General features: G+C 57.6%; 1 protein-coding gene across 3 annotated transcripts in view; it reads right to left on the bottom strand.

Annotated features, from left to right (window-relative positions):
- The window catches only part of DNMT3A (DNA methyltransferase 3 alpha), a 312305-nt gene that overhangs the window by 52541 nt on the left and 242987 nt on the right, over positions 1–16777 (bottom strand). For all 3 annotated transcript variants that reach the window (XM_075063542.1, XM_075063543.1, XM_075063544.1), the window contains 7 exons: positions 15211–15423; positions 13538–13696; positions 13324–13431; positions 12632–12788; positions 10621–10770; positions 9348–9392; positions 7489–7568 (listed from right to left, as the gene is read on the bottom strand). In XM_075063542.1, coding sequence (XP_074919643.1) covers positions 7489–7568; positions 9348–9392; positions 10621–10770; positions 12632–12788; positions 13324–13431; positions 13538–13696; positions 15211–15423 — 912 coding nt within the window. The remainder of the gene's footprint in view (positions 1–7488; positions 7569–9347; positions 9393–10620; positions 10771–12631; positions 12789–13323; positions 13432–13537; positions 13697–15210; positions 15424–16777) is intronic.

Consider the following 16777-nt stretch of genomic DNA (forward strand, 5'->3'; position numbering starts at 1 on the left):
AGGGGCTCAGGGCTCGGGCAGGGGGTTGGGTGTGGGGGGTGCAGAGTGCAGGCTCTGGGAAGGAGTTTGGGTGCGGGAGGGGACTCTGGGCTGGGGAAGGGAGCTGGGGTGCAGGTGGGGGCTCAGGGCTGAGGCAGGGGGTTGGGTGTGGGGGCTGTGGAGTGTGGGCTCTGGGAAGCAGTTTGGGTGCAGGAGGGGACTCTGGGCTGGGGTGCAGGTGGGGGCTCAGGGCTCAGGCAGGGGGTTGGGTGTGGGGGGTGCGGAGTGCAGGACTCCTGGGTTCTATCCCTAGCTCTGGGGGGAAGGGAGTGGGGTCTAGGGGGATCAGGGATCCTGCAGGAGGGGACTCTGGGCTGGGGAAGGGGGCTGGGGTGCAGGTAGGGGCTCAGGGCTGGGGCAGGGGGTTGGGTGTGGGGGGTGCAGAGTGCAGGCTCTGGGAAGGAGTTTGGGTACAGGAAAGGACTCTGGGCTGGGGAAGGGGGCTGGGGTGCAGGTGGGGGCTCAGGGCTGGGGCAGGAGGTTGGGTGTAGGGGGTGCGGAGTGCGGGCTCTGGGAAGGAGTTTGGGTGCGGGAGGGGACTCTGGGCTGGGGAAGGGGGTTGGGGTGTGGGAGAGCGTTTGGGGTGCGGGGGCCTGGTAGCACTTACCACAGCTCTCAGGAAGCAGCTGCCAGGTCCCCGCAGCCCCTACACCAGTGGTTCCCAAAAATGTTACAGGGGGTTCTCAGGAAAAAATTCCCTATGGCGGACAGACCTGTCCCTAGGGATCCCGGACAGCACGGGGCCAGCAGCCCGGAGCCTCTGGACTTCCAAGAGCTAAGCAGATCAAAGCCAGCATCTCTACCCCACTGAGGAGAGTTAAACTTCAAGACTCCTTAAAAGAAATGGAAAGGGAGGTGGATTTTTTCTTGTTGCTGTTTTTAAAATGAAATTGGCAGCTAGGATTGTTTTTAAATTATTATGAAGCACAAGTTTAAGCTTTGTTGTAAGGTGCGTTGTTTGCCTGGACTGCTCAAGCCCTGAATACTTGTGTAGGAGGAACTCTGAGTTGGCTTCTAAAATCCCTTCCTGCTGTTTCACATCTGATACTCCTTGATGAAACCTAGGAGCTTTGTCTTGTAACAGGCTTATTCAAAGTGATCCAAGCTCCCAACGTGAGATATTGTCAGAGTGTTGCCGTTTTCACAATGTAATAAAAATACTGCAATGATAAATAATAATTAATAAAAAATAGTGTGTAATAAACATGTCAAAAAACAAATGTTATGTTTCAAGATCACGGCTTTTAGAATTTATACTCAGGTAAAGGAAAAAATCCCTGGAAATATTCATTTTTAGGAGGGGTTCTTGAGACTTGACGTTTTAATGAAAGGGGTTCACAGGATGTTAAATTTTGGGAACCGCTGCTCTAGACGCATGGGCGGCCAGGGAGGCTCTGTGCGCTGCCCTTGTGCCCACATACGCTGTCCCCACAGCTCCCATTGGTCACGGTTCCCGGCTTATGGGAGCTGCGGAGCCGGCACTTGGTCAGGGGCAGCATGTGGAGCCTCCCTGGCCGCCCATGAGCCTAAGGGCCGCAAGGAGCTGGTGGCCACTTCCAGGCAGGTAGGGAACCTGCCTTAGCCCTGGCCCCCAATGCGCTGGGAGGGAGGGGGAAGAATTGATCAGCAGGGCCTGCGGACTCCCTGGATCCCAGTTTGAGAAACGCTGGTCACGGGGACCTCCTGATAGGTCTCGTCCTTGGCAGGTAGAAGGTCAGAGCCCTGCGGACGTCAAAGGAGTGAAGGTGCTGCTCCTCTGCCGAGGTGTGAGGCTTTGGGAAGAAAGCAGATGAGTGTACGGGGTGGTTGAGATGAAACTGAGCTATGACCTTTGGTAGAAACATGGGAGTGCAGGCGCAGGAAGACTTTGTCCTTATGGAACGTGGTGAAAGAGGGGGTCCGCCATCATGGCCTCCAGTTCGCCTACCCTTCTTGCTGAAGTGACAGCCACTAGGAAGGAGACTTTCATGGAAAAGAGGGACATAGAGCATGAAGCCAGAGGCTCGAAGGGCCGTTTCATTAACGCCGGTAGAACGAGGTTGAGGTCCCACTAGGGGGCGATAGGCTGGATGGGTGGGAAAGTACTGAAGAGACCTTTCCAAAACCTGGTAGTCAACAGATGTGTAAATACGGAGTGTGCTTCCATGGGGCAGTGGAAGGTACTGATCGCCACTACATGAACCTTGAGAGAACTGAGGGCGAGCCCTGATGTCTTCAAGGGCAAGAGGCTGTCCAAAAGAAGAGAAATGCCCACTTCCTCAGGGGAAAGCCCTTTTGCTGGGACCAAAAGGCCAAGTGATTCTCCTTGGCTCAACAGGAACGCCTCGTGGACTCCTTCCTGCTGTTCGAAAGGCTATCATGCCCCACCGACGAACACTCCCATTCTAGAGAAGATGCCCATCCAAATACCAAGCTTTGAGGTGAAGTGTCTGTGGATTGGGATGTCTGATCCTGCTGTTGTGATGTGGGTAGGAGAAGTGAGGGACAGGCTGACAGAAGGAGAAGGTTGGGAAACCAAAACTGGGGTGGCCAGACTGGGGCCCTCTCCTGCCTGATCTTTTGGAGGACTGGTGGGAGGAGTGGAGGAGGGGGAGTAGTAGTTGATCTGGATGACTAGTGGAGGACGAGGCATCGCCTTGAGCAGTATGTGCTGCATTTTGTTGTTGCTGTGGAAGGCAAAGAGGTCTCTGGTGGGAGTCCTCCACTAGCTGAAGATGTTGTTTACTATAGAGTCGTGCATCTCCCACTCGTGATTGGAGATGAATCTTCCGCTGAGAGTCTGCAATCATGTTCTGAATCCCCAGAAGACAGACTGCCAACAACAGGCTTTTGTGGGCAATGCACCAATCCCGCAGACTGACCGCTTCTGCACACAGACCTCCTGCCCCCTGGTCTGTGATGTAATAGATGGTGGTGTCCAACACGATGAGAACATGATGCGAGCGAATGGATGGGAGAAACGCTTGCCGTACTGCCCGGAGTTCCAGAAGGTTGAGGTGCATCCTGAATTCCCGAGGGGTCCATGTCCCTTGCATCATGCTCCCCATTCTGTGAGGGATGTGTCCTGTCCAGGGAGGATGGAGATCCCTGTATAGACCTGCCGCGGGTCCATTCACCACTGGAGGGAAGAGAACACCTCGGGGGGGACTGACAACATAAAGCCTGTGGCACATAGTGTGTGAGAGTTTCGTGGGGTAGGTACAACCCATCACGGGGTGTCAGGTCACATATAGTCAGAAGAAAGGGAAAGACAGTGCCACAGCCGGACAGGTCCTATGCTGATGACCCTGACCATAAAGTGTGGTAGCACGGCCCAGTGGCTGGAGTCGCCCCTCCTCATGGGGCTGTATGGCTCAGTGGCCAGCGTCAATAGAGCGACCCTTCCTTACAGGGCTGTGTAGCCTACTGGCTGGAGTCAATAAAACTGCCCACATCTGAGGGGCTGTGTGGCCTTTTGGCCCATTGGGGAAGTGGAGCGCTGCCTAGGAGTGTGTGGCGCCGGGGTTAGGGAGACCTGGGCCTTCCCTGCTCCTCTGAGTCCCAGCCTAGGGCCCTGGCAGTAGCGAGGGTGCTCACCATTGAGTCAGCGGGGATCCCCCCCGAAACACACTGACCTGTTCTCCAGTTCTCCCCCCCTGGGCTGCTTCCTACCCTATCTTCTTCAGAGGTGGCCCCTGGGTCTCTGGGGTCCTCGGCCGGTGCACCTCCTGATGACTCCCTTCTCTGGATTCCACAAGCACCCTAGAATCTCGGCGTGCGTTGGCTCTGTGGTTTGGGCTGGTAGCAGCTCCCGGGAGAGAGCCTGCAATCTGCACCCTTCCCGTTCAGCAGCCTGCCTCGACTGAGCAGAGCTGCTTCTTTAATATCTTGCCTACAGGCTGAGCATGCCCAGCAGAGGTGGAGGGGTGTGGCCTTCTCACCCTGCAATGCGCAGTTAACCTTTTCTGGGCCAGGACGTGGTAGGTTCTCCCCATCACAGTGAGTAAACCCTCTGGAGCAACATCTGCAGACAGTGAAGGTGGAGGTGAGCGAAGGCAGTGATATATGTAGAGGATGCCATATGGCCAAAGAGGGATAAGCAAGTCCGGACTGGGACAGATGGACTGTTGACTATCCAGTCAGTGAGTTCCTGTAGAGGCTGGAACCTCTCCCTTGCTAGATAAGCTCTGGCTGTGACCAAGCTGATGGAGACCCCTATGAAGTCTTGGGGCTATGTGGGAATCAAAATTGATTTTTCGATGTTGACATTGACTCCCAGGGAGGAAAGGAGTCTGAGCAATAAGGAGGTTGAGATTCAAGCCTCGTCTGGATCGTGCTGCTAGTCGAGGTGGGGAATATCAGGACCCGAGGTGGGCCGCTACGATACAGAAAACTTTGGTGAAGACCTGGGAAGCAGTGGTGAGCCCAAATGGCAGAACCCTGCACTGAAAATGCTGAGGGCCTACCATGAACCTCAGGAATTTTCTGTGCGTTTGATGAATGTCTATGTGACAATAGGTGTTCTGCATATTGAGAGCCATAAAGCACATGCCTTTCCTAGTGATAGCATGATGGCCGCTAAAGTGACCATACGAAACTTGGCTGGCAGGTGAAGCGGTTGAGGCAACAGAGATCCAGGATTGGTCTCCATCTGCCATTCTTCTTGCGTACCAGGAAGTAAGTGGAATAGAACCCCGTGCCCCGAAAGCTCGGGGGAATGTGCTCTCTCACTCCCCTTGGCAGTAAGTGGCCACTTCTAAGGCAAGGATGCTGTTGTGAGAGTGGTCCCTGAAGAGGGATTGGGGTGGGGGATGTGGATGAGGTAGTGTGCTGAACTCAATTGTATAGCCATAGCCGATGGCATCCAGGACCCATTTGTCTGTTGTTATTGCACTCCAAGCTGGTAAGAGGAGTGCTAGATTCACCCGAAGGGGATGCATTAGTTGCATGGCAGTTGGCACAGTGGTTGACACTCAGAAATAATTTTTCTGAGAGGTCTGAATGTGAGATGTTGAAGTCTGGGAAGGGGGCCTGGAGGGCGGGATCGTTGGGTCTTCTGGCATTTCCGAGGTTAGTATGGTCTCTGGTGGAAGAATAGGGAGTCTTGAGTAGGTGGTGGGTGGTAGAAGTTATCAGATATCCAGCGATCGAAGTGTGACTCTGGAATCCTCGAAGGAGTGGTGGGAATTGTCAGTCTTCAGATTCAACCAGTGCGACTCATCGAACGAGAGCTCCTTGATGGTATTTTGCACCTCCCTGGGGAAACCGGATTGGCGGAGCCATGATTCCCTCCGCATGACAACGCCCGTGCCCATGGAGTGTGAAGAGGATCCGCAAGGTCTTGAACTGACTGTAGTGCTGTTTGCCCTCCTGCAGGATAGACTGGAACCATACTCGACCTTGCTGAGGCGCCTTTCAGTGAAGTCCTCCAACTTTCCGTAGTTGAGGAAGTCAGATTTGGCCAGCAAGGCCTGGTAGTTTGAAACTGGAGGCTAGCTCAAGAGAAGACCTGGAGCCTCAGAAGGTCTAAGCATTTGCCCTCCTTATCCAACGGGGTGGAGCATGAGTATTGCTGTCTGGATTGTTCTGTTGCTGCTTGCACCAAGAGGGAACTGGGTGGGGGTGTGAGAAAAGGAACTCCGACCCCTTGGCTGGTATGTAGCATCTCTTCCCTGCCCCCTGGGAGGTAGCTGTGCAAGTGGGCAGGGTAGGACAAACCATGTAAGCTGGTTAGAGAATGGCACTATTGATTGGCACCGAGGAATGAAGGGTTTCCAGGACCTGGTGCTGCTTGTCTCACACTCCCTCCAGTGGAATATGAAGGCCATCCGCCACTCTTCACAGGAGTTCTGGGAACTGCCAAAAGTCATCTGGAGGTGAGGTGGAGTGAGGTTACTGCAGCGGCTGGAGAGGACGATGGGAAATGCTCTTGCTCTGGCAGTACTGGTGGAACCGGACTGAGTAGGTTGGAGTACCTGCCCAAGGACCCCCTGAGCAGGGATGGGGTGAAGCCCTTGTGCTCTGTTGGAATCCTCCCATGATGAGAACTCAGATGTCGGTTCCAATGGTGGTACCGTTGGAGCCGGTGGAAGTGTGAAAACCGTAGAAGGATGAGTAGCAGCATGACTTGACTGCGGTAAGTCCTGGATAGGAGATTGGACCTCCCTAGGTGCGGAGGGTAGAGGAAGGCATCAAGATCTCAGTTCTCCTAGGACAAACAGTTCATGTGGTTCTGGTGCTTCCTGCAATCCCCCTGGTGTTAACGGTACTCGTTCCGCAGCCAGAACCAGCACTGGAGTGGAGGACTGTCCCAGAGTCAGTGGACCGTGCATGACTGGGTGCTCGGTGCCGGTGGAGCTGCTGGTTTGCATGATTTTTTGTGGAACGCCCCGCTTCTCCGTGGCTGGTACATGTGGAAGGGTGTCGTCCTTCTTAGGCTTGGAGGAAGAATTACTGTCACGCTTATCACAGAAGATTAGGGTTGGAAAAGATCTCAGGAGGTCATCTAGTGCAACTCCCTGCTCAAAGCAGGACCATGGTTCCCTGCCTCCCAACTAGGCCCTGGCACATGGTCCGTAGCAGTGGTGCCAGTGGAGCAAGACTCTGTCTCCATAGCGGGAGGCGCACTCCTGGGTTTCTCAGGCCAATGTACGGGGAAGTTCTCCGGCCTGGTTCCAATTAAGGACTCATGGTGACCCTCTTGAGGCAGAGAGCCTGGCCTTCTCGGGTACGGCGTTGGAAGGACTGGAAGATATGGCTCCTGGATGCAATGTGGGCCTCTCCCAAGCAGCAGCGGCACCACTGCTGCTTGTCGCTGACCGAGAAGGAACATGGGCAGGAGGTGCAGATCTTGAATCCTGGCATCTTTGTTACAATCCACTTTCTGTGTGTGGGTGCTGGGGAGGGGGAACCGGTAAACAGATTCCACAAAGGCCTCAGTTCTACTAAAATTATTCCTAAAAACGACACTATGTTAAAAACAGCAAAAACTGGAAGAAAATGCTCTATAATCCTGAACTGTTATTTTCCAGTAGGTCAGAGACAAGAGAACACTAGCAGCTCGGGCTTGGACCATGCAGCGGTGAGTAGGAACTGGAGACGCGGTTGGTCCGCCCCACCCTTTATCGCCTCGGATGAACTCATAAGGTGAAGCCAGGGCGGATGCACTGACCAACAAACACTTCTACTTGCACACGGCACACGTGTGACAGCTCAGCGGAATGCAGTAGGGACCATCACTCGAAGAAGGTGCCCGCACAGGGGGAGAGAGGCCTCATGTTAGCTTGGGAGGCCCAGGTGGCACTGGCCTCGCTGCAGCTGAGGCCTGAAGCTCGGGTTTCACCCCTCTGCAGTGCAGAACTGGACGATCAAAGTGCACATGCGGCTTTGCTCGTGTCTGGCCTGGAACATTCAGGGAGGCTGGGGGCCAGGCCAGCCTACAGAGACAAGAAGGCTCCCCCTACTCCATACCTTGCAGTTTTGGCACATTCCGCCGATAAATAGAGGGTGTTCCAGGGTAACGTTGAGGCTTCCACAAGAAATGCAGATATCTGGCGAGGGGGAGAGTAGAAAAGGCAAGTGTGTTACATACAATGGGGGCTTCTCAGCCTCACCTCTACCCCCTCCCCCTCACTCTGTGCCCCAACTACCTGGCCCAGAGCACCCCAAGCTCCCAGGAACCATCCCATGCTGCACTGCCAGCCTGGCTTCCCAGCTGAGGCAGTGGGAGCCCCAGCAGGCTCCACACCCACTAGCCACAAGAGGAGTCTGGACAGCCACACACATTAAGGCTTGGAAGAGTCATTCGATACCCTGCATCACACTGGGCAGAGACTCCAGCCAGCGATTCCTGCCTCCAGCCCACAAGCTCCAGAGGAGTTACAGTGCATCCGTTCTACAGACCCCCGGGCCTAAGCTAAAGCGTTCAAGGGACGGCAAATTCCGCACAGCCGCTAGTGGCTTGCTCCAGTGGGTCATTACCCTCCTCTCCCTCTTAAAACTCTGCTCTTATTCCTAGCCTGGATTTGTCTAACTTCAGTTTCCAGCTACTGGGTCTTGTTCTGCCTTTGTGAGAGCGAGCCATCAGCCCCATGCAGAGCCAGAAGCAAGGCTCGTACCCTTCTTTCAGGTGAACTAAATGAGAGTTGCAGGGTGCAAGGGCAGAAAGGACGGTGGGTGCGTATCCAAGGCCACTGTACGCCAGCCAGTTCCCCCTGTAATGTGTGTGTGCCAGCAAGGCAGTCGGTCTGCATTTAGAGATGCCAAGTGGTGGAGAATCCCCCAGTGCCCTTGGGAGTGTCGTGTCCCCCCCCCCACCCCGGGTTAATCCCACACATTGTTACAGATTTGCACCTTATTTCTTGTTTGAATGGTCTGGCTCCAGCTCCCAGCCTCTGGCTCTCAGTTGCCTGTCTCCACTAGCGGAAAGCCCTCTAGGACATGGTGAGTTCTCCCTGGGAAAGCACTTACACACTGTAACCAAGACACCTCTCAATCTTCTCCCTGGTCAGCTAAACAGACAGTGCTCCAAGCGTTTACTCCAGCCCCGTCCGCCTGCTTTGGACGGCTCTTTTCTGCACCCTTTTAAAAGTGTGACCCCCAGAACGGGACACCGAATTCCAGCAGCGTCTCCCCATTGTCGTGTACAGAGGGAAGATCTCTGGGCTCCTCCTCGCTACTCCCCTGGTTAGACAGCCAAGGCTTGCTAACGCTCATAATGTGCACTGTGACTTTGTATCATTTCCAGGCCCTGACAGTCCCCTACTCTGTGCATATGGCCTGAGCCCCTGGCTCCTACCCGGAGAACATGGCACTGCCTGTATTGCACATGTTGTGTTTGAACGGGCCTGCTAGTTACCCCCTGCCAACGGCTGCGCCATCCCCTAACTTCACCAGCAAGGACCTGGGATTTTCATTCAGACCAGTGCTGAAGACACTGAGTAGCATAGAGCCAACTGCCTTCTCGTCCAGTCTCCCGTCTCTAACCATATCTCTGTGCCACCTGCCTCAGCATTGCTCCCCTGATGATCCCAGCGGTGTGGGAATGCAACACCCATGAGCTCTCCTGGTAGTGGCCCATGCGGTGTCCCCAGGACAGCCTTTCCACCTGCCAGGATGGCCACAGTCTCACCACTGCATACCAGTCAGGTGCAAACCTGGAGGTGTCTCTGCCAACTGGCTCCCTTCCTGCCTCTCCGCCACCACAGTCCCTCTCTACGCGGCAGGACGGTGTGTGGGCAAGGGGGAGGCTGAGGCTGACCGATGTCCCCTCTCTAGGGATGTCTAGAGGTGGCTGCGGGCGCTAGGCACTTCCCTGCTCACACACTCACCTTCAATGTTCCTGCATTTCTGGCGAACCTCATAAACAAGCCGCTCTGGGAAAGCGAAAGAAGAAGTCAGGTAGGTCGCAGGGGGGCCTGGAGGGCAGCTGGATTACACACAATGGCACAGGAGGCTCTGCGCTGACCCGGGGGCAGCTCGTAAGGAAAGAGCGGGAGTTTCTACAGGGCCCGAGAGAAGGGTCTTTCCCTAGCCAGGACTTGGCCACTCAACCCTGCTATGGGGCGGGGGGGATTCCAGCCCCTACTTGTACTGCCCCGGGGGCGCGGAGTCCTGGATGCAGAGGAAATGACAGTGTCACAGAGATGGGGCAGTGCGAGGGAGACAGGGACCCTGCTGCCCAGGGAGGAGCCAGGAAGAGCAGAAGTGGGATCCGGGCCCTCGTACGGGTCTGCTCCGGGGCCCATGGGAGATGAGGGGTCTCAGAGCAGTCCCCCTTGCTGACAGTCTCTGCAGAGACATGAGGGGTGGAATGGGAGTGACGATGGCACTCGGCCAACGATCAGGGGTGAGATGCTGGCCAGGCACTGGCCAGGCCCAGGCTACACCTTCCCTCTGGGTGGGTTTAGTGCCCGGGGCCTTTGGGCACCAGTTGCCAGCACTACACAGAGCCAGTGCTGCCCTGCAGTGGCAGGGCAGTGTGTGAGCACAGACACGGTGGCCGGTTCTCTCTGTCTCCTCTCCCCTGGGTGGCTGAGGGGAGAGGGGAGCTACTTTGGGGGTCCATTACTCTGCAGAGGGGTGGCAGCCCCCACTTCTCCCCTCACCCTTCCCTTGCCCAGCCAGTGAGAAGGAGGATGGCAAAAGAGCTCCCAGGCCTGGGAAGGTCTCGAGTGGGGTTTAACCCAAGTCCAGAGGCAGCCCCTGTCCATGACAAGCTGGAGCTGCCCTGGGCTCGGGGATCAAAACCAGATTCCAACTGCCCGAAGGGGCAGGGGTGGGGCTCACAGTGGCCTGGCTTAAGGGGCTCTCCGCAGCTCAAGAAGGGGAATTTGGGAGGTAGGCTTGGGCAGCAATAGTTCTCAGGCTGGCCAGGGGGTGGTACTAGTGCTCCCCAAGGCCAGCAGACAGAGCCCTGCAGCCTCCCTGGGCCAGCGGGGTGTCTCTGCTCTCACGATGCCAGCAGCACCATGGGAAATGCTGTTCTGGAGCTGCAGTGGTGGCCAGTGGAGCTTAGTGCCAGTGGGGGTGAGTGGCCCTGTCTGGGGCCAGCCAGCCAGCCACCCCTCCCCAGAGGCCCTCCCTCAGCGGGCGGATGGCTACCTCGGGTGCGCTCGTCTATGATCTCCTTGACCTTGGGCTTCTCTGTTGTGCTTTTCCTTGGTTTTTTGGCTGGCGGAGGCGGGGGGTAAGCGGCTGCTTCTGGCTCCACCCACATCTCCGTGTAAACTTCTTTGTAGGGATTCCGCTCCTCTGCGCAAACGGACAGGGACATGGTTAGAGCGGGCGCAGGAGAGCAGCACGGGCCAGCTCCTCGCAGTGGGCACAGGGGAGCTGGGCAAGGCAGTCGGCTGCCAGGCATTTTCCAGCGACACCCGTGGCAGCGTATGCAGCTGGCCCCAAGCCTTTCACTGCTCCCTCACCCCTCCTCCCTGCCGCCTGCCTCTCTCTGTCATCAATGTTATGAATCTGATCTAATATCTCACTGATGGTGACAGGGCCAGACAGAGTTAATTACCTCCCAGACTGACCTGATCCAGGGGCCAACTTTAGAAACTGGTTAGGAAAACATGTAAATGACCAGAGCTTTGAAATGCAAGTCTGCAGTGTTAGAGGTAGAAGGGGAGGTGTTTGCTCAGGACTTGGGATGTCAGCAAACAAGGCCTGTCTATTGCTAGAGCTTTGATTCAAAGCTCAAAACAGGAATATTAACGTTTAGGAAGACACTTGAGTGAAATAGTGTTATTGTCTGTGTGTCTCTGTGAAGGTTGTGGTCACCTGTGTCTGACTGTTCAATGGATAAATTACCCTGTGCTAATTGCCAGGATGGTTGGGAGAAGGAGTTAAGCCTATTGTCTTCTCAGGCCAAAAGGCTGCTGGAAATGTATAGAAACCTGGGACACGATCCTGCTTCATCTCAGATCTGCTTTGGGTTTCAAGAGGGGGAAACCTTAAGCCGCAAGGATTGAGATCCCCAGTCACTGACTCGAGTCACCCTGAATATGGACACTGGACTATAACCTCTGGACTATTTCTAAAAGGACTTTTGGCAACTACAAGCTCATCTCTGCTGTGTCTGAACCTCAAGAACTGAATTCAAGTCTGTCTGTATATTGATCTTTTAACCAACATTCTCTCTCTTTTCTTTTTAAATAAATGTTAGCTTAGTTAATAAGAATTGACTGTAGCGTATAATTTGGGTAAGATCTAAGTTATAATTGGACATGGGTGTGTGGCTGATCCTTTGGGGTTGGAAGAACCTTTTCTTTTATTTGATGAGATAAGATTTTCAGGAATCATCATCATATCTGAGGTGTGTGTCTGGATGGAGGCCTGAGGCTGAGTACTTTAAGGGAACTGCATTGTTTGGACTTCTGAGTAACCAGTGAGGTGCTACAGAAGCTGTTTTGTTCTGGTTGGTAAATCTAAAGTGCTGGAATATCCACCAGCTTCTCGGGTTTGTCTGCCCTGTTTTGTTTGCAGTTCACCCTAATTGAATGACCTCAGCTGGCTCCCACGAGCAGCACCGTCACACCTGCCAAGGCCAGGCCAGGCACTCCTTGGGGCAGGAGCTGGCTGATTTTGCTGCACAGCAGGGCCCTAATCCCTACCTAAGGCTTCTCGGCTACCACACCAGCAGCAAGCCCACGAGCTGTGGTTGGAAGGGGAGGCTGGCAGATCACAGGTAGGTGCCAACAGTAGGGAGCTGGGACTGGAAAATTGCTCCCAGCGGCCAGGACCGCTCCTGGAGGGGCAGGTCAAGGCTGACGAGTCGAGCTCAAGGAGATGGGCAGGCTGGCAGGGCCGGCCAGCCCCTCTATGCTGCCCCGAACCTGGCCTTTGAGGCTGCAGAGAAGGACCGCAGTGGCTAGACCCAGTGAGGACAGAGCTTCTGGCGATAACTGAGCCAGGGACAAGATGGCTGTGGTAAGTCAGCCTAAGCCAGGGGAAGGGAAATACAGCATCTGTCTGCCATGCTCGGGAGCTGACGTGCCAGGTGCCATGGATACGCAGGCGAATCCCACTGCCCACCCCCTCCGTGGCCCAGTGCCCATTCCGCAGCCTGGCTCCCCCTGCCTGGAGCTGCGCCCGCCCCATCCCACAAGCCTGTTACCTTCTGGTGGCTCCAGGCCTTTGGGACCAGATGGTTGGAAGCCCCCCAGGGCCCACTCGATCATCTGCTTGTTCTGGATCTCCACCACTTTGGAAGTGTCTGTCTCGTCGTTCTCGGGGCATGCTGGGAAGATCTTCCCCGCTCTGCTGCTGGCCACCTGTGCAGTGAGCCCCAGGGTCAGGCCAGTCGCCCATAGCCCAAAAGGGGCCTCCCTTGCCCTATGGCAGGGCTCTGCCCTTCTGTGTGTGCAGCCAGGACACAGGGCCCCTCCCTTTCTGGCCCCAACACAGCCCACATCATTCAGGCATGAGCTGAGCGCGGCAGTGCCCCATGGCACAGCCACCGCCACTGCCCTGAGTGGGCTGCAGGCACCCCGATGAGCAGCGCAGGAGGTTGCGCAGCGCAGAGGAAGCTATTACTCAAGCAGATAACTGCTGGTCTAACTCCAGGACTCATAGCACTGCCTAGCTGAATGGATGGGACCGAGGCCAGAGGGCCGTTCCCTTCCACCCCCTCCCTGCCAAGGAGTCTCTCTCTGGTCCCATCGCCGAGCGTCTGAGCGCCTCGCCCTCCGCAACACATGCACCCCCCTCGGCTGCCCGTGGTCACACTTCTGCAGCCTGGGCCAATCCAAGGCTCATGGGTGGATGGGCATAGGGATTGCAAGGGGCCCCCTCTCCAGCCGCTCTTACCTGCAGGACCTCGTAGATGGCTTTGCGGTACATCGGCTGCTTGTTGTATGTGGCCTGGTGGAAGGCATTGGAGAAGGAGCTCAGTGGCAGGAGCTTCTCCACGCAGACCTGTGGGGAGCAGAGATGGGGCTGTGAGAGGAGAGCAACTCTCCACCAGGGCAGGCCCGAGAACTGCCAGCCTGCAGCCCAGACAGCGCCTGGCGCTGCCACTTACCACGGAAAACTTGCCATCTCCGAACCACATGACCCAGCGGGTGCCCTCGGCTGCTCGGCTCCGCCCAGTCATCCACCAGGACACAATCCGGCCAGGCCACCAGGAGAATCCACGCAGCTTCCCCCACACCAGCTCGCCGATCCCGAAGCCTCGGCCATCCTGCCAGCCCGGGGAGCAGATGGAGCGTCAGAGAGTGGGCCCCCCCAGTCAGAAACAGAGCTGGGCCTGCCCAGAGAGGGGCAAAGCAGGGGGCTGGACATGGGGAAAGGGGAACAGTGGGGATGGGGGGGGTCAGGCATGGGGGGGGGTTCAGGCATGGGCGGGGATGAGATACACACATGTAGGCCAGTAGAGGGAGCTGGGGGCAGGTGAGGTCAGTAGAAGAGTGCGGGGATGCAGAGTGGCCAGAAGAAAGGTGTGTAAGGGAGGACCGGGAAGGGAATGCACAAGATAGTGGAGGGAGAGAGGTGTGCGGGGGCGGGGGGGGGGGGCAGAGGCTGGCGGAGGAGAGGTGTGCAGAAGAAGATGGGGAGGGGAGGCACAAGATAGTGGAAGGGAAGAGGTATGGAGAGAAGGACAGAGAAGAGGAACAGGGGAGGGGAGGGGAGGTGTGCAGAGCAGGTTGGGGGAGGGGAGGCAGAGGGTGGGGGAGAAGTGATGTGCAGGAAAGAATGGGGAGGGAGGTGTGCATAGAAGGATGGGGGATGGGAGGGGGAGGTGTGCAGGGGACGACGGGGAGGCATGGGTGGGGATAGGGGGAACAGGGAGACATGGGGTGGAGGTGGGGGGACGTATGGAGGGAAGGACAGGAAAGAGGCACAGGGTGGTGGAGGGGAGGTGTGTAGGGTTGGGGAATGGTGGTATGCAGAGAAGGCTGGGGGAGGGGAAGTATGCAGGGTGGCAGGGGGGAGGGGAGGCATGCAGGGAAGGGAGGAGCAGGGGGAGGGAGGGGTACAGGGAAGGATGGGGGAGGGAAGGAGCGGGGGGGTGCAGAGAAGGACGGGGGAGAGGAGATACAGGGTAGGGTAGGGTAGAGAGGAGGTGTGCAGAGAAGGACGGGGGAGGGGAGGAGCAGGGGAGAGAAGGGGAGGCGTGCAGAGAAGAGGGGGAGGGGAGAAGCAGGGGAGGGAGGGGTGCAGGGAAGGCCAGAAGAGGGGAGGTGCACTGTGGAGGAGGGGAGGCATGCAGACGAAGGATGGGGGAGAGGAGGTGCAGGGTGGAGGAGGGAAGGCATGCAGAGAAGGGGGGGAGGGGAGGAGCAGGGGAGGAAGGGGTGCAGGGTGGGGGAGGGGAGGCGTGCAGAGAAGGGCGGGGGGAGGAGCAGGGGAGGGAGGAGTGCAGGGAAGGATGAGGGAGGGGAGGTGCAGGGTGGAGGGGAGGCGTGCAGGGAAGGATGCAGGAGGGGAGATGCAGGGTGGAGGAGGGGAGGTGTGCAGAGAAGAGTGGGAGAGAAGAGGAGCAGGGGAGGGAGGGAAGAAGCAGGGAAGGACAGGGGAGGGGAGGTGCAGGGGAGAAGGCTGGGTGGCGGCAGGGATCTGGGGTGGCTAAGGTGCCAGAGCATGGCATAGGTGCTCTGGTGTGGGTGGGTTCCCAACAGATGGTGCACCCCACATCTGCCTCCAGCAATGCTGGCCCAAAGGCCCCTGGCCCCAGCTGCATGTGGCTGAGCTCACCTCGTACTCCGGCTCGTCATCAGCCGACTTGGACATGTTCTTGTCCATGGCGTCGGCCACCACTGGCTCAGGCGTGGTGGCCACGTTGGGCGAGGCGGGGTCTGTGGGCTGCTGCGAGGCGGGCGGGCTGGCCTCCTCCTCCTTCTGAGGCTCTGCCCGTGGGCTCTCCTCCAGCACATTCATGACAGCAATGACTTTGGCCTTCTTCTCAGCCTGCAGAGAGAGCAGATGGGGAGTCAGGGCTGCCTGCCGCGTCCTGGGGAGGAGGGAACCCCCAAAAGCCAGCAGTGGGCAGGGAAGGGGCCACCAAGTGCCAGATCCCCCTCAGGGACTGCTTGGCTCAGCCAGCTCTCAGGTGGGCCCTGTTGGGGCTGGCAGGGCCTGGGCCCCCAGTGCCCAGCAGCAATGAAGCTCCGTCCTGGACTCTCCCGCCGTGGGGCTCAGTTTGGGAAAGGCCCCTGGGGGGCCCAGCATGACCCTGGGCTTTACCCCACCAGACAGCAGTGCGCACTCATGGGAGCATGTGGTGCCAGGGACCCAGCCTGGCATGGCAGGCTGCAATGCTCGGCCTGGGGGGGGGTGCCCATGGTGGGGCACTCTGTGTGGAGCCCTCTAGCTCCCCTCTCGGAGGAGACAGCCAGGTCAGTCAGGCACCTTGTGGTGGCCCCAGGAGGAGAATGTAAGACTGGACGTGTCCTGTTCTGCCATCAGAGGGGCCAGGCCCCTCGCCAAGGGAGGCAGGGTCTGGACCCAGCCCTTCAGTCCCAAGGCCACAGCGTTGCCCGGGTGGGTGGGGGAGAGCACAGTGCCACGTGCTGCCCGGTGCTGCTCAGAAGGGAATCTCCCCAGCCTGCTATGGCTGGAGTGGAGAGAGACAGAGGGCTCAGGTGTGAGAGAGAGGGGAGGGCCCCGAAAGTCCTTTCCTGGGAGGGGAGACAGTCCCTAGGGCAGCGGGAAATGAGGGATGCCCAGCCAAACGGCCAGGCCCCCACTCAGAGCAGCACTGCGTGAGCACAGCCACCGTCACCTGTCAGGGTCAGGAACATCCTGCCCCAGACTACTCCCCGGAGCGGGTGGCCCAGGCCGGAGCCGTTCCTGACAGCGGTGGCAGTGCCAGGCCAAGGAGCCCAGGGACAGCTTTCCCCACCCCAGAGGAAGTGCCAGGCTCCTGGAGACACAGAGTAGGTGTCCCAGAGACTCCCTGGGAATCAAATCAGCGACCTCCTTCCCCAAACACCATGCGAAGGGTATGCAGCACTGGCTGTGCTGACTGGGCCCAGGAATGCTGTGCCAATGGTACTGAGAGGCACCGGGCCTGCCAGGAGCTAGGTCTGCTCTCATCACTATGCAAAACAACTGGCCCCCCTGCAGAGCCCCAGCCAACTGATGGTGCCCTGAGCAGTGACTGCCGCCCCCCTTCCCCTCCCATGTGGTGTGGGGCGCAGCCTGGGAGAGGGCAGAGCTGGGACCCTTCAGAGCTGCACTGGGAGGATGGAAAGGGGCTCTGAGGGCCACACTCTGCACAAACCAACCCTGCAATCAGGTGCACAGGGAACAGTCGGGCGAG

The sequence above is a fragment of the Chelonoidis abingdonii genome, chromosome 3 (genome assembly GCF_003597395.2).
Source record: "Chelonoidis abingdonii isolate Lonesome George chromosome 3, CheloAbing_2.0, whole genome shotgun sequence".
Lineage (NCBI taxonomy): Eukaryota > Metazoa > Chordata > Testudines > Testudinidae > Chelonoidis > Chelonoidis abingdonii.